We start from the raw sequence: 20,277 nt of genomic DNA, 5'->3' as shown, positions 1-20,277 counted from the left end.
GAGTTTCGTGTGACATCATCACGCCTCCCACGTAATCACGCAGTACATAGAAAACCAGGAAGACCTCAAAAAGCGCCAAGAAAACATGCATTATATAATTGAGAAGGCAGCTAAACAATAAGAAGCGAGCGAGTGACATATACAACCATATTCATGAGTTCTGCTACTTCGGAAACAAAGCACGATGTAAACCTACACTTTAAATTAAGTTCATAGACAGGCTGCGCTGGCGCTTGTAATTTAGTGCCTGCCCATATAAGGCCGTCCGTCAGCGGCAATCCAATAGCAAACTGCCACGGGTAAATATTCACGGGTGAAGGACTGTGCTTATGGAGAGGAAGATGAGATGGTCAGGGTGGTGTTTGACACAAACTCAGCGAAACTGCGAGAGAAAGTTTTAAGTGCCAGGACTAAGGTAACATTAAATAAAGCTATGGACATAGCACGAGATGGCACCAGCACAGCTGGGAACCTTCGATGCAAGTACACGAGTGGCTCACGGAACTGACGCGTGCACAGATAAAAGCAACAGTTCCAAAGAGAGCTGAACAAAAACCGAATTACACAATTGAAAAGGCAGCAAAAAATATGAAGCGTCTGATAAGCATATTCATAAATGCAGCTACTGTGGAAACAAAGCACACGGTGGAAAAAGTCAATGTCCCGCTAAAGGAAGACAGTGTAAAAAAAACCCGTGCATGCAGTGTGTCAGGTCTCAGATAAAGAAGAAGACGAGCTGTTTATTGATGCAGTAAGAAGCGAATCGATGAATGAAACCTGTCATCTTTACAACGATTGACAAACACGGAATGTAACTTGAACACAACACATCCTACAAATACGAACCTGATTGAAAGAAATAATGATAATCAAATCCTTGATGACAGCAACACTCAGTAACACTCACAAAACAAATACTGTATATTGACAGTCATGTTACGTTATTTTTAAAATGTTCCCTTTTCTTTTCTACCTTTTTAACACACTACTTCTCCGCTGCGATACGCGGGTATATATATATATGTATATATATATATATCCGCTCTACATACTCGAATAATGGATACTTTATTCGCCATCAATGATTGTTTTGGTAAAGCCATACTCAGTGTATTCATTAGATGAGCGGTAAAAAGTAAGAGCGAGGGAGGATGACTCATTGAGGCATGCAGGCTGTAGTCTTGCGTCAACTCTATCTGAATTGCGCGATCACATTTGAAAAATATATCTTTTCAAGTTCTATTTAGTCCATATGTGTCAAACTCAAGGGCGGGCCACATCCGCCCGTGTAATTATATCCGCCCGAGATCATTTTATATACTGTATTATTGTTATTAAAGCCCGGGTATATGAAGCGCTGGTAACACAATAAACTACAGATCCCATAATGCAGCGCTTCAGCTGCATTGCCGAACACTTACCACTTACTAGAGTTATTGCGCACTGAGTTTGTACGGCGCTTTGGTGACTTTGAAGAACAAAAAAGTCCGTCTACATGCGGCTCGAACCTTGTGCATGTTTGGTAGCACATATCTGTGTGAGAAGCTCTTCTCAGTGATAAAGACTAACAAAACAGCACACAGGAGTCGCCTCACTGATGAGCACCTGCAATCCATCCTGAGAATCTCCACAACACAGAACCTCACACCAAACAGAAACGAACCTGTGGCCAAAAAAGATGCCAGGCGTCCAGCTCTAAAATGACATATGAGCAAAGACAACTGAATGATTTGATTTGTTATTGCTGAAAGGAACACATTTTATTTATATTTCTAGGTTTTGTTATGCAGCATGTTCATATTTGAATTTGTATAATTTTGACAGGATATATTTTTATGGAGAGCAAAATCTTTTGGGATATTTAAAATCTAAGTTTATTTTTTATAAAATATAAAATTACATAAGAGTAAAGAAATTTGAATGTTTGTTCTTTTAATGTTTACTGTATTTCTAACTTGTATAATTTAGACAGGATATATTTTTATGGAGAGCAAAATATTATAAGTTGTTTAAGGTTTGAGTTGATTTATTCAGGCATAATATTCCTGTCTGTTTTTACCATTCCTACCAAAGATATTTCTGTCGACTAAATAAAAATTCCTTCTATTTAAAATTTTAATAGAACTTGAACAAATACGATAGTTCATAATATCCACGCAGACTTGCACGTAAGAGCGGGTGTCATCCGTTTTAACAAACAGCGTATTGCACTGATCTGAAATAGCTGTGTGTGTATATATGTAGATATGTATGTATATGTATATATATATGTTTATATATGTGTGTGTGTATGTATATATATATATATATATATATATATATATATTTGTGTGTATATATGTGTGTGTATGTATGTGTGTATGTATATAGGTATGTATGTATATATATGTTTGTGTGTGTGTGTGTAAATATATATATATATATTTATATTTATATATATATATATATATATATATATATATATATATATATATATATATATATATATATATATATATATATATATATATATATGACAACAACACTCATCACTCACAACAGTGACAAAACAATTACATTGACAATCAGGTTACGTTATTTTTAAAATGTTTCCTTTTCTTTTCATTGCTTCTTTAACACACTACTTCTCTCTTGAGCTGGTATTTTTAGTGTATATATATATATATATATATATATATATATATATATGTATTTATTTGTGTGTATATATGTGTGTGTATATATGTAGATATATATGTATGTATATATGTGTATATGTATAGATATGTATATATATATATATTTGTTTATGTGTGTGTGTGTAAATATATATATATATATATATATATGACAACAACACTCATCACTCACAACAGTGACAAAACAATTACATTGACAATCAGGTTACGTTATCTTCAAAATGTTTTCTTTTCTTTTCATTGCTTCTTTAACACACTACTTCTCCGCTGCTTAGCGCTTGGTATTTTGCTAGTATATATATATATATGTTGTTCTCATATCTATCTATCTATCTATCTATCTATCTATCTATCTATCTATCTATATATATATATATATATATATATATATATATATATATATATATATATATATATATATATATATATATATACTCAGCAGCAGCGGGTAGTGTGTTAAAGAGAAAGAAAGAAAAGGAAACATTTTGAAAATAACGTAACATGATTGTCAATGTAATTGTTTTGTCACTGTTATGAGTGTGTGATATATATATATATATATATATATATATATATATATATATATATATATATATATATATATATATATATATATATATATATAGCAAAATATCCAACTTGAGCGATGTCATGTGTTTAAGAAGTGATGAAAAGAAAAGGAAACATTTAAAAAATAATGTAACATGATTGTCAAAGTAATTGTTTTGTGTATTTGGCGCAGCGTCACAAAGTTGTTTTCGTAGCTGCATCAGAAAATGTACCACGACGCCTGACACGCCTCCTTTTACTGTTTTCTCAAAGCTTGGATTGCTGCTGTCATATATATATATATATATATATATATATATATATATATATTTATATATATATATATATATATATATATATATATATATATATATATATATACACACACACACACACATACATACATACATACATACATACATACATACATACATACATACATACATACATACATACATACATACACATATATATGTATATATACACATACATATACACATACATATCTATATATACATATCTACATATACACATATATATATATACATACCTATCTACATCATATATACACATACATACATACATACACACACACAAATTATATATATGTGTGTATGTATTTATGCGTGTGTGTGTGTGTGTGTGTGTGTGTGTATATATATATATACACATACATACATATATATACACATATATATACTTGTGTGTATGTTTGTATGTGTCTATATGTGTGTGTATAGCTTTGGTCACTGAGTGCAAGGGAAAAATAATAAAATATAGTCTAAGTTATTAAACAGTAAAACATTAACGTTTTAAGAAGTACAGGTACATTGAGCCCTACTGGAGTGGTTGCGGGTAAACTATATTTTAAAGACTGTGTAACACAACAGGTAAGTAACTAACAGCAGCTAAAATATATATGGATCATCTCTCGGTAGTAGATCCCTTTTGAAAGGCGCTACACGACGGCTGTGGTATAGAAATTACATTTTCTATGTGAACGTTCAAATTTGTGCCTCTGGTAATGTGCCTTTCCGGCATTTAAAGAAAATTAGTTTTGTGTCCTCTGCACTGTTAAGAGAGAAAGGCTTTGGTTTGGGATAAAAGGTGTAAAGAAAGGAAAGTTGCCTTTTTCTTTTATATAGTATAGAGAGATGTGTTCGCTGACGTTATGATCGCCTTTTGGGGACAGTCGCGGTGGGTCTTGTGTAGACTGGTGAGACGTCCCTGCCATTAATCAGCTGTGATGGCACTGTCAGTCCTCCACTCGTGTGCGTGTCTTCATAATCCGAGGTGATGACTTCATAATCGTATACGTGCAAGAGAAAGTGTGAATCGCCTTAATATTATTTTTCCGTGGTGTAGAAAAGGGGTCCCGTGTTTGCACTTGTCTGGGCTATAGCGCAGGGGGAGGATGAAAAAAATTAAAAGTGCTCACTTTGACCTAAGGCAGAAGCGAAGTCAGCGTCTCAAAGGCCGGCACAGCTATGCGCGTGCGCTGGCTGCTCGACTTTTGCTGGGCAGGAGACCACAGTTTTGCAGACACGTTCATGATATCAAAAGTCTCAGCGCTCTTTGGAGGTCATTCATATATTATATATATAGCAAAATCCCCGCGCCTCGCAGCGGAGAAGTAGTGTGTTAAAGAAGTTGTCATGAGTGTTGCTGTCATATATATGCCTGCCTAAATAAGTCACCCTCGCTTTGCTCTTACTTTATTTACCGTTCATTTAATCATGGCTATTAGCGGAAAAATTATAAAATGGAAGGAGGATGGCTTTACCAAAACAATTAGTGATGGCGAATCGATTATTCATAAAGCTTGAATTGGTGATGTTTTTCTGTGTTAACCTCATATTTTTTCAGACTTCTTCTCAAACTAAGGTGGTGCGAGGGTAAAATGCATCGGGATGCGCTGATCAATGTAATCCGTGCACCAGGAAATCATGCTTTGACAAAAGCTCCCCTTTGCTTGTAATGCAAAGTGTGATTAAATGCATTATTTTTAACGCGTTATGGAGCACATGCATCGAAGCTTCTCAGCTGTGCTTGTGCTAAGAAAAGGAAAGATTTTAAAAATAACGTAACACGATTGTCAATGTGACCTTTTGTAAGTAGTGCCTGGAGGATTCAGTGTGGAGAAACTCGAGAGATAGCGTGTGTATTAACTTGTGGATTTTTCTGTGAGTATTTGGTGGCAGTCTGACGGTTGCTTGAAGACGGCATTAGCCGCGGAGCTCAGCTCAGACCGAAATTAGATAAATGGGAGGGGAGATGATGACGTGACTCCCCCACCCGCCTTAACTGTCAATCCCCCACAAACACAGTCTCGAATTTGCATAAGCACACCCCTTCACCTACAATTTTAACTTAGTTACAAAGTGATCAAAACTCGCTTTATATCCTGCGTCCTCTCATTAAACTTGTATCCCGCATTACCTGTGGGCATGTGAAACACCAGCGGTAGCCTGTCTATGAACTTAATTTAAAGTTTAGGTTTACACCTTTCTTTCTTTCCGAGGCAGCAACACTCATGAATATGGTAATATATGTCACTCGCTCACTTCTTATTGTTTTTCGCTGCCTTCTCAATTATATAATGCATGTTTTCTTAAGCGCTTTTTGGAGGTCTTCCTGGTTTTCTACGCACTGCGTTGACAATCAGTTCACGTGATTACGTGGGAGGCGTGATGATGTCACACGAAACTCCGCCCCGTCATTGCAGCTCAACTCCATTACAGTTAATGGAGAAAAATACCTTCCAGTTATGACCATTAGGCGTAGAATTTCGAAATGAAACCTGCCCAACTTTTGTAAGTAAGCTGTAAGGAATGAGCCTGCCAAATTTCAGCCTTCTACCTATACGGGAAGTTGGAGAATTAGTGATGAGTCAGTGAGTGAGTGAGTGAGTGAGTGAGTCAGTGAGTGAGTGAGTGAGGGCTTTGCCTTTTATTAGTATAGATATATATATATATATATATATATATATATATATATATATATATATATATATATATATATATATATATATATATATATATATATATATATACACGCACATACGTGTGTATATGTAATATAAAATCTCACTTAACCCAGATATATATAAATTTGGGTTATGTGACCTGGTTGGGTTCACACTCAGGCCCCACTTACATAAAAGCAAAATTAGGTTTCTTTATTTGTAATGCTGCGTTATGTAGGTAATACCCATGTCAATGTTTCTGCCTCAGTAAAAATCAGGGTTTAGAATATACTTTCTGAAGTGCCATGTAGTAAACAGCCATATAAAATGGACAGCTAGACCAATTTGTCAACATTTTCAGTCTACATCTGCTAGATTTTGCAGAGGAGAGAAATAAATGTTACTTTTCTAGGAGATATGTTGTAAATGCTTGTTGTTATTTCACATAAAATATAACTTATTTTTCCCAGCCTGACATCACCTGGTAGAACAAAAAGTGATGCTGATTTCGAAATGAGTAATCACACAGCAACATTAAGTGGAAACATGCGGCAAAATTCTGCCTTCACTCCAGCAGCGGTACCGGTGTCAAATTCCCCAGAGTATAATCAGGTGTGTAATAGTTAAGTGAATTTCAGGATATATTTTGCATTTACATTTTATTTTTTGGCCAATGCCTTTATCCAAGGTGACTTACAACATTTATGATGCAATTGGTTACATTTCTTTTGGTTTTCCAATTGGAGCACAGGCAGGTCAAGTGACTTGCTTGTTGTCACATGGAATCAGTAGTGGGATTTGAACTTACAACCTCAGGGTTTAAAATCCAAAGCCTTAACCACTAAACCACACTGCCTGTGCCGTTTTTGCTATATATTTTAATGTACTTTCAGCACCTAATTTTTGAACACCAAAATGTAATCTGTGGAGAAAGAATATCTAGTTTAGTATTCATATTGACCATTGTGGCATTCTGTGGACTGTTCAGTTAATTTGTTTCATGGAAGCTTTGTACCCTGTTACACAAGTACATTGCTAATACTATATATACAAATAGCATTTTAAAGAATTTTCTATGTAAAACTTCTATGTAAAATAGAAATTGGACATATTTTCTAATTTTCTGGAATTAATATATTTATAATGTATTTATTTCCTTCATTAGGATCAAGTTGCCAGTATTTGTCAGGCACAGGCATTATGTTCTTGGACTGCAAAGAAGGAAAACCACTTAAACTTTTCAAAGGATGATATCATCACAGTTCTTGAGCAGCAAGAGAATTGGTGGCTAGGGCAGCTCCAATGTACCAAGGGCTGGTTTCCTAGATCTTACGTTAAAATAATTTCTGGAAGTGAGCAACAAATTGAGTAAGTCTAGCCAGGTGTTGTACTTTTTACAGTTTTTTATAACATCTCAAAGAGAAACGCCTTCATGAGCCTATGTGTTTTTGTTTGGATTTACTTAAGTCTCGTCACCTCCCAAATGTGCTATATCGCTCATAAAAGTATTTAATTAATTCTCTTAAACCTATTGGGATGTGCATGGGTGCACATTATTTCCATTTGCATTTTGATGGTGATGATGATAATAATAGTAATAATCATAATAAAACAATGTTATTCATATTCCCTATGTCCAAGGCAACTTCCATTGTCTATGTATGTTACAATAAAGTTGTATGCTTGTAAATTATGATTGTGGAAAAGTGGAAACTCTGATTGGTTAGGCAACCACTTGTGTACTAACTTTTGGTCTCTAGCAATGTTTTTATATTCTCTATCTAAAAGAGGAGATTTTTTTGTTTTTGTACACATCCTCTAAACAGACACTGATTCTATACATTTTCCACTACTTTCAAGTTTGCAGCATCCTGCAAAGCTTGGAGTTTTTTTGGTAAATACAGTACGTAAAGCATGCATCATAGTGTATATAACGGATATCGATACTCTATGTACCATTATCGAAATTTTAGGTTTTTTTAACATCAACTCTAAAATCAAGATGATGCTTTAATTCTGGTTCACATCAGAGAGTAATTGTACACGCAGCTCTATAAGGGCCGGTTTATACTTCATTCTCAGAATATGTAGGTGCACGCATCATAGGTGCAGTGCATTCCTGTATCCATTTGACACGTCCTCTGAACACATCCTCAGAAGTTAATATGACACGTGTGTTAGTTGCACCTGCAAAAAGTTGGGGGGAACAGTGTGATCAAGTTGTAATATGACATCAGAATCTCTGTTTACTATCGTGGCCAAAAGTTTTGAAAATGACAGAAGTATTGCTTTTCACAAAGTTTGTTGCTTCAGTGTTTTTAGATCTTTTTATCAGATGTTTCAATGATATGCTGAAGTATAATTACAAGCATTTCATAAGTTTCAAAAGATTTTATTGACAATTACATTAAGTTTATGGCCAGGAAACTCCCCAGACCTTAATCTCATTGAGAAATTATGGGCAATCTTCAAGAGGCGTGTTTACAAACAAAAACCCACACATTCTGACAAACCCCAAGCATCGATTATGCAAGAATGGGCTGCCATCGGTCAGGATTTGGCACAGAAGTTGATTGACAGGATGCCATGGCGAATTGCAGAGGTCTTGAAAAAGAAGGGCCAACACTACAAATATTGACTCTTTGCATAAACTTAATGTAATTGTCAATAAAGGGCTTAGAAACTAATGAAATGCCTGTAATTATACTTCAGTATACCTTAGAAACATCTGACAAAAAGATCTAAAAACACTGAAGCAGCAAATTATATGAAAACCAATACTTGTGTCATTCTCAAAACTTCTGGCCATGACTGTACATGTAACAGAAAGCCACTGTTGAGGACCCTATGGGATCAACGTGGGTGCTTTGATGTTTGATGAATGTGTTTTTTTCACCTTCACAACAGCAGAATGTATGGCAGCGTGTTTGAGCCACAGAGAAGAAAAAAGTTAGTAACACAATGAAAATGTCTATTTTGTGAACAAAGTGGAAATTTGAGCTTAAATCTCAAAATGTCTACATTAATCTCGTAGTTTACTTTATCATTGAAGTAGACCGTTGTAATCATCATCTTACAACTGACCCAGTTGTTAATCGCTACATGCTTCTGGGGCCACACAGAAGCACATTAAATTGACGATATTCCAGCTCTCTGCACATGTAGCATCCTTAGAGTTATACCTGATATCTTTCATGTTGAAATTTTATTAAAGCATGTACGTTACATTTTACAGATCTTTAACTTCATTTAAATAACGAATCCTTATATATAATATGATACTATCTGTATGTATGGTGTTTGCGTCAATACCCCGTATGTATGGTGTTCGCGTCAATACCTCGACTTAATACAAGTTAGAACCATGCAATGGGACTCTGCCTCTGTAGTTAGAACATAACGTGGCAAACGCTGACGCAGTATTGCATGATTGGCTAAGAATGTTCGAATGCTTCAGTGACGCCGATGGACGGCCGAGTATAGTAAGTCGGTGTTGGTTCGAGCAGATAACAGTAAGTTCGGTTGGTTTTTGGAACGTTGGTTTGGTTGGGCGTACTTTCCAGGACTAACATCGTCGACTGACTAAAACCCTTCGACAGCTCCGGAACCGTAAGTAATTTAGAACGTATTGCCATTTGCTTGGTACGTCGAAATCTATCTTTGGGCAGTTCGGTTTTGGCATCCATCCTTCTGACAGCTATTGGCAAACTGAGTAATGACGGCTGGGTATTAACAACGGTCATTGTTTAAATTTTAGCCAATCTCAGATCTAAAATGACCACGCCAATATAATTATTACTCCGACTCTGATTAGAGTCGTAAAATATGGTTTGTTTTGAAAATTTGTGTGCCAGAATAAATCAAATCAGTTCACGTCTCCCAGCCCCGTTTAAACAAGAAGCTCTTCATTACATCGGCCGATAAGGTATATTTTAAGCACAAATCAGTGCCATGATAACAAAATCATTTCACGGACTTAAAAAAAACAAATAATTATTTGCAGAGAAAGTATGGATTTTCACAAACATAGAATTTGTAGCCCGATTCGATCGGGCTCCCAGTCGCTAGTACTGTTAGTTATTACGCACTTGTTTTCCTGGTGGGTTTCCTCAGTGTGCTCCGGTTTCCTTCCAAGGGCATGCATGTCTGGGGATTTGGTGATGCTAAAGTGATGCTAGTGTTTGTGTGTGCTTGTATTGACTTTGTGATGAGTTAATGCCCCATTCGGGGATTGTTTCTGCCTCGTGCCAGATGCTTGCTGGAATCCCTGGATTGATGTATGTTATCATTAAACATTCATTCTTTTCAGAGATAGTGTGGCAAGGTGTCCTCAGAATTTAATGGATGTTTCAGGCAATTTGCAACACAGGGAAGCCAAACATAGTCTCACCATAATGATATGTTGCACTGCCATGTGGTTAAATCTTCCAGATTTACGTAAACTACGCGCACAGTTATAAACAGTACAACACTTGCGTAGCAGTAGTGTCCACAGGCGCACGTGTTGCGTCGCATGAAGTATAATCCTAGCCTAAAGTGTTTGTAACCTGTGAAGAGTCAGCATAGATTAAATAAGTGCATTATATTTTATAGACAGCCAAGGAGAAGGTAAAACACTTAATTGAGGTGTATCATGAGCCATTTAGGTGAGGTTATCAATAGGTATTGATGCAATAAATTCATATGTCTTTGTTCTTTTGCAACAAAAATGTAACTTTTTTGTAAATAACAGTTTCTTTGTGAAAGTGTTTTATTTATCAATTCTCTGTCTATTAACACACAGTAATTAATCATTATTTTTATATAATAGCTTGTGCCATTACAGTTTACTTTTTACAATGAAAACAACACAAGAATAATATTTGCCTTTGCACATTTAATGGTCTACTGTATGTGTCTGTGTGGTTTTCCTCTGGGTACTCTGGTTTCCTCCCACAGTCCAAAGACATGCAAGTTAGGTGGATTAACCCTAGTGTGTGATTGGTGTGTGTGTGTGTGTGTGTGTGTGTGTGTGTGTTCACTGTGTGATGGACTGGTGCCTGTTCCAGGGTTTGTTCCTGCCATCGTCCCTGTGTTAGTTGGGATTGGCTCCAGTACCCTCAACAACACCTATTCAGGATAAAATGGTTTAGAAAATGACATTTAATGGCTTTCTCTAAATAGATATTATCAATTTTAAATCTTAGTAGAAATTTATTTGTTTTTTTAAAGAATAATTCTATTTATAATATTTAAGTGTAATATTTTCATTAAATATTTTGACAAGAAGGTTGCATGTTTTTTTACCCTTGCTTTTATAGGGTTAAAAATAATTAAAATATAAATCCTTCAAGCAATGTATTTTGTATTTGTGAAATAATTGTCAATATTTTTCATAATATAATTGCTAACACAATTTTTTTTATACTTAGACCTATTTATGCATCTGTCAGCAAGGAGCCAAACACTGTTATTGAAACACAAGCAGAAGGTATGATGATGATTTTAAAACATTTGCTGTATTAAATTGTAGGATTACTTACTTGTGTGTTGATAATTTTACTTCTTCATGTTGAAATTTCCTCGAGTAAAGGCAAGGTTAAAAGAATGAAACAAACAGAGCTGAGGTGGAATTCATCTGCTTTATGCACTTGTTTGAGTTGCTTTGGTATCTACAACATGCATCATAATATATATGATGAATATCAAAAGTCTATATAACATTACGGAAATTTGTTTTGTTAACATTTTTAAGTTTAAAGTAAAGATGATTAAATTGCAACATCATTACGATGAACACGGAGAGAAGGCTAATAAGATCTTAGCTCAACAAATCCACAAGCAGGAAGTTCGCAATGTAATTTCAGTAATCACCAACAGACAGATAAAATCATTGACCATAAAAATATAATGCACACATTTAGAGACTACTATAAGTCCTTATATTCTACTCAGTTTAAAGAATACAAGACATAACCTAAAGTGTTTTTGGATACGTTACAGATACCACAGCTAGATACTCTCAGCGCAAAGAAGTTGGATACATTGCTAACACTATGAGAATTACTAGACACTATAAACTCACTTCAGAGTGGGAAAGCAGACAATCCTAATGGCTACTAAGTTAGCTTCGCTTTTATTAGCAACATTTATAGAAGCCAGACACAATAAAATTCTACCTCAAACGTTTCACCAAGAATTAATTACTGGGTTTCCTAAAGAAATTTGGACTTATTACAATGTACATCATACAGACCTTCCTCACTTTTCAGTAATGATGTTAGTATACTCTCCAGAGTTCTAGCTGGAAGGATTGAGAAAGTGTTCCATTCTGTAATATCACAAGATTGAACTGGATTTATTAAAGGTAGACACTTAGCTTCCAATCTTGGAAGCCTATTTAATGTAATCTATTAACCCATAAAATCTAACTCTCCGAGATTTTATTATCTTTGAATGCAGAAAAAGCATTTGATATGGTTCAATGTGATTACCTACTCACCACATTGCATAAATTTGGGTTTGGCCCAAACATAGGTACATGGATCAAATTACTGTTTACCAATCCAGAAGCTTCAGTTTTTTTATTAATAACATTATTTCAGACTATTTCAAACTAGAATGCAGTACTACACGTGGATTTACCACTGCTCTTTGCAATTGCCATTGAGCCACTGGCTGTTCACTTTCGAAATGCATCAAAGATAATGTGTATTTTCAGAGAAAGAATTTAAAGGAAAATATCACTATATGCGGATGATATGGTACTGTATATGTCATACCCGTAAAATTCTGTACCTGCAGTCCTAACTGCACTTGTCGAATTTCAAAAGATATCTGGACTCAATATTAATTTGAACAAAAGTGTGCTTTTTCTAGTGAGTTCTCTAGCAAACAGCATTAGATTGGACACCTTCCCTTTTATCTTTGCAGATTGTTGTCTGCGTGGAAAAACTTAAATAAGACGTGCATAGATGGTCTACCCTCCATCTTTCTTTAGCTGGGAGAATTAACACTATCAAGATGAATATCCTCCCCAAGTGTTTTTTTTTTTTTATTTCAAAACTTCCCCATATACATTAACAAATAATTTTTTAAGAAATTGGATTCAGTCAAAACTTAATTTATTTGGAATTTGAAATATCCACGCTTCCAAAGCACAACCCTACAACAACCTAAATTGGGAGGTGGCATGGCTGTACCTAATTTTCCATTTTATTACTGGGTGGCAAATACACAAGCCATAAAAACCTGGACATTGACACAAATAGATGAATACACACTAGCTTGGTTCTCAATAGAAATTAAATCCTACAGTACTTCTTTATATTCCTTGCTTTGTACGCCAGTAAATACAAGGTAGTATACTAACAACCCAATTGTCCTTCATTTACTCAGAATATGGAACCAATATTGTGGTATCTCTACGTAATAACAACCTTTTTCCACCCTCTCAAACTTCCACATTTTTGTAATGTTTGGAAAATGTATGGGATTAAATCATTTAGAGATTTGTTTACAAATAATGTCATTGTATTTTCCACTCTAAATTTAGCTTCCCATGAACACAATTTTTTCACTTTCTCCAAATCAGAAACTTTGGTAAACAAAGTCTGCCCAATTTTCCTCACCTCCCACCAATTTCTATTCCAGAAGAAATATTGATTCGTTTTGAAGACTCGGACAGCATTTCTATAATATATAAAACCATTTTAAAGTCCCTTCCTTTTAAAGATCCCAGAGTACAGTGGGAAAAGGATCTTTTACTCAACATTTCAGAAAAGGAGTGGAAGGCAGCCATGCACAGAATTCATTCTAGCTCCATATGCACAAATTTAAAATCTTTTATCAAGCACATCTATCTCATTTAAAATTGTCCAAAATGTTTCCAGGGCAAGATCCAACCTGCTAATGTTGCTTTCAAGCTCCAACCTCACAAGGCCACATGTTTTGGACATGTACCATATAAACATCATTCTGAACAAAAATTTTTAAATGCCTATCAGACAGCTTTGGTGTCACAATTGCTCCTAATCCATTAATAGCTGTGTTTTGTGTACTCCCAGATGGGCTTAAAGTAAAGAAAGACAAACAAACTAATTGCCTTTACTTCACTATTAGCACATAGACTGGACGAATCCTAGCCCACCTCTTTTAAGTCACTGGGTAACTGATGTTAAATACTATTTGAAATTGGAAAAAATAAAATTCTCATTTAGAGGATCTGTTCAAAATGATTTAAAAAATATGGCAGGATCTAATCAGTAATTTTATCAATAACATTAATGAGGGTTGAATTGAATTTAGTTTTGTTAAGTTTGACATAATGGTATGGAACATTACATGCTTTTAATAAATTCAATAAAAATTATTAAATAAATAAAATCAGGATGAATCAAGTCTGCCATTTTTCACCTCTTAAAAGATATAGCAACCAATAATTTTATGTGAAGAAGAAATGGGTCTTTTAAAAAATACAAATTTTCAATGCCCTAGGTAATCAGTACTTTGTGGAAGCATTATTTGCTTTCAATACAGTACTGAATTTGTTTTAATAGGATTCTATCAACATGGCACATATGGATTTTGTAATTTTATCTAGCTGTTCTTTGCAGAAGAGTTCAAGGTCAATTGAATTGCAAGGTATTTGTGCAGTACCTCATATAGATGAATCTGTTGACTTTTCATAGTTTTGAGTTTGGAAGCAACTCTCTAATTTTTACAGAATACTTAATGGTCTCATTTTTCTTCCATTTCTTAATAATGCTCTCCATTGTGTTCTGTGATATATGTATTGCTTTTGAAATTCTATTATAAAACATATCTATACTTTACAAATCCTTAATTTGCTAGCCATTCCTTGATTACATTGATCTTTGTATTGCAAAACCCACAAACCAATCTATCATTGCCACCTCAGAAATAAAGTACAATAGTACAAACTACTTTGTTCTTGCACAGTGTTCCTCTGCAGACAGAGTACAGCGACAACTATTAAGGCAAAATATAAGAATAGATTATATTATTCACTAAATACAGGACTATTGCATATAAGGATACACAAGAAAGTAATTAGAAATTAAGATAAATGAAAAACAACTTTGTGTTCATCCCAATTAACCAACCAACCCTAGACAAATCTTGGAGTGCCTGGTGAATTAAAAACTCACAGGGAGAAAATAGAAGCTCTACCTAGAAAACTGGATGCAGCATTTGATCCCAGTCCTTGATCTGTAGGCAGAATCAATAAACTCTGTGCGTCCCTTCCTCAGTTTGGAATGCAATAAGGAAAATACTATCTTAGTTACTGCCCTCTATTATATAGGGTATGGGTATGTGTGCTTAAACAAATCAAGGGAATGATAGTTTTTTTTTTTTGGTATTTTTCCTAAAATAATAATCTTTGTATCTTTTTACATGCCTCTCCCATCACTCACATTCTGCCCTTGCGGGGAGATGACGTCACTCTGGCCACTCAATAGGAGTGCCACTATCACCCTGACCCTGAGGCTCATTCCTGACCACCTGCCTCGCTCCAGTCAGGTTGGGCACTCACCATTTGCCTCTCTGTTTTCCTTTTAACCTCCTTTTCTCTTTCTTGGTCACTGGCCAGTCCATTTTTCTGTTGACTTCCTCTGTCTGACTTTTTTCTCCCCCTTTCTTGCACTCGTGCTTCCCCTTTGAAAATGGTGACAACTGCCGCAATAGCCGCTCCCTGTGTCAATTAGGGTTCTGGGCAATCCTGCCCCTGTGCACTAAGTGCAGGGCTGTCCACTCCCGTATAGCGCATGGGAAATACTCTTGCCACGCTGCCATACCCCCACACAAAGATGCAAATGTGGCAATTAGACCTATTTATTGCTTAAACTGCCACTTTCCTCAGCCACTTACCCCACTTTACCACAAATCAAACTTACTTTAATGAAAGCTGCCAACTTGGTCCTTTAGGTTTTGATAATTTGTTCCAGTTCAGTTTTGGAAATTGGAAAACTTTCTCCAGAATGTCATGATTGGTGATAGCTGAAAATTCATTTTTATCAGTAACATGTAATGCAGCCTTGTTTAATAAAGCGGACTTATGACCTGACATGTCTTAAGTTTTCTAGCAGTGGTAGAAGCATGTCCCTTCAACAGAGGAACTCTTCCACAATGGCCATTACTTCTCATTTTCCAAATGTGCACTACCAATCACTACTTGTTTGTTGCATCACCTTGCCTTCCAGTTGCATATTTTGCTCTTGTTGTCACTCCATTTCTGCTCCTCTATTGGAGGTTGTTATCGGTATATTCTGGCTTGTACAAATATTTTTCAGTGATTATGCTAAAAGTATTCTTGGCATCATAGTCTGAGATATTACTGATTTAAAATTACAGTAATCCCTTGCTATATCACGCTTCCACTTTCGCGGCATCACTCCATCGCGGATTTTATATATAAGCAGATCTAAATTTATATCACGGTTTTGTCGCTGGTTTGCGAATTTCTGCGAACAGTGGGTCTTTTAATTTATGGTACATGCTTGCTCAGTAGGTTTGCCCAGTTGATTTCATACAAGGGACGCTATTGGCGGATGGCTGAGAAGCTACCCAATCAGAGCATGTATTATATATTAAATAAAACTCAATGAAATACTATATGCTTCCAGTGCTGTGCTTCGCATACTTAAAAGCTCTAACAGCACCTATTGATTTTTGATTGTTTGCGTTTCTTTCTCTCTCTGACATTCTCTGCTCCTGACGTAGGGGGTGTGAGCAGAGAGGGCTGTTCGCACACTGGCCTAGAGGATACGGACGCTCCTCTAAAAAATGTTGAAAGACTACCTTCACATTGCAGCTGCTTTGTTGGGCGGTGCTTCGCATGCTTAAAAAGCACCTATTGATTTTTGATTGTTTGCTTTTCTCTCTCTGTCTCTGTCTCTCTCTCTCTCTCTGACATTCTCTGCTCCTGACGCACACTCCTTTGAAGAGGAGGATATGTTTGCATTCTTTTAATTGTGAGACAGAACTGTCATCTCTGTCTTGTCATGAAGCACAGTTTAAACTTTTGAAAAAGAGACAAATGTTTGTTTGCAGTGTTTTAAAGCCCCTGTCTCTACAACCTCCTGTGTTTCTGTGCAAATCTGTGACCCAAGTGTGACAATATAAAAATAAAAATATAAATGTATGGTTTTTACTTTGCAGATTTTCACCTTTCGCGGGGGGTTCTGGAACGCAACCCCCGTGATCGAGGAGGGATCACTGTATAGCTTGTTTGTCAAACTAAAAATCCTTAAGGAATCGATTCTTAAAATGAAAATGGCATGGCAAGCATTCACATAATGAACTATAGGAAAGCACACTGCTGGGGGGTGAAAGGTTACATGAAGGAAGAGCCAGTTGGTGGAAGGGTTGCAGAGCTGGTGTTGTTCTAAAATGGCCAAATCTCACAAATAGATTGCTTTCTTATTTTATTCCTTTCTAAAGCAACATGTATACTCTGCAATCTCAAGATACAGATTAATATCTGATAACATTCTTGCCTTAATAAATTGATATTTTTTGTAAATTTAACCTTCTTTTCTTGTTTGGACCTGTTTACCTTTCAGTCCTATTGTAAGCTACAAGAACAGAGGAGTTATTTTATAAAACACTTAACTGTAGAACACAGTGTTATGTGGCAAATTAATATACACAATTATTGTGAAGTAATAACTTTGACTTGAAAAACTGAAGAAGGTATTCATTAATTAATTCAAATTGGTAACAGGTGACTGTGCACAGTGAAGCAGCCATAGTCTTATTTTGACATACAGTACAGACAATCATTTTTATGAGAGAGTAAAATGATTTTGAACTGTATGATTAAAAATATAAATGAATAAATAATTGGCTGCTGTTGTGCTATGCTCTGAGGAAGAATGTGGCAAAACGTTAAACTGGAGGTACAGTAATCCCTCCTTGATTGCGGGGGTTGCGTTCCAGACCTGCCACCCCCACCCCCTCCCCTCCCGATAGGTGGAAATCCGCGAAGTAGAAACCATATGTTTGTATGGTTATTTTTATATATTTTAGGCCCTTATGAACTCTCCCACACTGTTTATAAATATTCCCCGCACAGTTCTACAGCATAAACCCTTTGTATTCTCTTAGATATTAGGTAAGATTCATTGAAATTATGTATGTAAACACACTGTTTATATACAGTAAAACCTAAATATTATTTTAAAGATATCGAGTGTCTCCGATATCACATATGTTACAGCCATTCCGATAGACAGGCCACCAGCAATAAATACGTACAATGCAAGAAAAACTGTATACAGTAAATGTGTGTACAGTGACACTAAATGTACGTACATGTACTAAGTACTGTAGATAGAAAATTAATTATGGTTACTCACCAACAATGACATGATGACTTGTCCGATAACAATGAGTTTAATTTTACTGTACAACAAAGGAGAGCGTTACAGCTCTTCTAAAGGAGCCTCTTCAGGCGACAGTAGCACCGCTGTTGTTCTTGTTCCAGCAGTCTTCAATCCAAATCCCTAAAATAGATTCCATCCAGACCACTGCCTTATTATATCCACTTACAACTCGTTTTGCACCCTGGTTAAAAAGACACTGCGACCGTAGATCTTATATTCCTTTCCTACTTTTTAAATAAAAAGAATCATAGCCTCATTGATGCTGTAATGGCGTCCTACAGCGGTGTAGCTTTTCCCTTCCTTCAACATATCCAAAACGTTAACCTTTTCGGGAGCCGTTAACATCTTCCATTGGCGCTTGGGCACGGCCCCTGAAGCAGTAGCTGGAGCAGATCGTTTTGGAGCCATAATGAAGGGCTTGACTATGCACAAAGATAAACACAAAAGAGCACAAAAGTTAACTCTTTACACAGCGAAAGACGTTGATGCTGAATGAGCGAGACGAGACGAGATTCCGTTAATGCCACGGAATTGAATTCGGCGCTCCGTCGCTGAGCCATTCAGCACACAGGAACTTAACTGCGTGCTCTGATTGGTTAGCTTCTCAGCCATCCGCCAATAGCGTCCCTTGTATGAAATCAACTGGGTAAACCAACAGAGGAAGCATGTACAGGAAGTAAAAAGACCCATTGTCCATTAGAACCTGCGAAGCAGCGAAAAAACCGTGTTATATATTTAGATATGCTTACATATAAAATCTGCGACAGAGTGAAGCTGCGAAAGTTGAAGCGCAATATAGCGAGGGATTACTGTAATTCTATTCTCTCTACTCCTTTTATGTGCACTTACTTGAGAGGCAGAGGAAAAGGGCATTGGAATACACATGGTTTGCTTAAAGTATTATTACAAATATAATTAAAACTATCTGCACAATATTCAGTACAATGCTTGGAAGGTTGGATTGGATTTGGTATTAGTAAAAATTATTTAAACAGGAAATTCTAATCTTATTTTGTCACGAACCCACCCAAACCAGTAAAAATGTTTATGATTCTTGACTTTTAAATTTCAAAAAACAGCAAAGTGGGGGGAGAAAAAAAAACTAAACTATTTTTTATTTTAAACATAGTGTTCTCTGTCTGTATCTATCTTTCTCTATGTTCTGTTGGTAAATTAAACAAGATGTATTATAATCTAATGTACCTGCCATGTATCTACCAGTCTAATCCAATCTTGTAATTTGTATAAACCTTCATTGAAGTTGTGCGGCTGCATTAATTCTTTTTATTAAATTCTTGATCTTATGTCCTCTTGGAGAACAAAGATTTAAAAAGGTTTATATAATAGAAGGCAATGGTGACTAATGCTATACAATGGCAAATGGTATGAAAACATCCATAGAACAAAAAGAAAATCTCATGTTTCTTGTTTCACATAATCCACATGTCAGTTTTCCAGTGATTTGCTCACATGAAAAATGTGTATTGTTTGCTGAAATATTGTTATTAAATGCTTTGGGAAAAATCAGTTCACGTAGGGTTGAGTTTTTAAATTGAAGACAGGACACTGGATGAGTGAATGAGGGGGAGAGGCAGATTGGTCACTATTGCTTGTATTATATTAGTAACATTTGAAAATATTACATTAAAACATTTTCTCAGTGATCACTACAAACACATGGGGGAAGTAATATGTAAAA

At 35.7% G+C, this 20,277-nt stretch overlaps 1 protein-coding gene across 3 annotated transcripts in view; it reads left to right on the top strand.

Moving 5' to 3' along the window:
• The window catches only part of LOC120526080 (intersectin-2-like), a 299,488-nt gene that overhangs the window by 210,365 nt on the left and 68,846 nt on the right, over positions 1-20,277 (top strand). For all 3 annotated transcript variants that reach the window (XM_039748966.1, XM_039748968.1, XM_039748967.1), the window contains 3 exons: positions 6,663-6,804; positions 7,358-7,560; positions 11,604-11,662. In XM_039748966.1, the coding sequence (XP_039604900.1) occupies positions 6,663-6,804; positions 7,358-7,560; positions 11,604-11,662 (404 nt within the window). The remainder of the gene's footprint in view (positions 1-6,662; positions 6,805-7,357; positions 7,561-11,603; positions 11,663-20,277) is intronic.

The sequence above is a fragment of the Polypterus senegalus genome, chromosome 3 (assembly GCF_016835505.1).
Source record: "Polypterus senegalus isolate Bchr_013 chromosome 3, ASM1683550v1, whole genome shotgun sequence".
In the NCBI taxonomy this organism is placed as follows: domain Eukaryota; kingdom Metazoa; phylum Chordata; class Cladistia; order Polypteriformes; family Polypteridae; genus Polypterus; species Polypterus senegalus.
The sequence above is the reverse complement of the archived record's forward strand: the minus strand, read 5'-3'. Positions and strand labels throughout refer to the sequence as shown.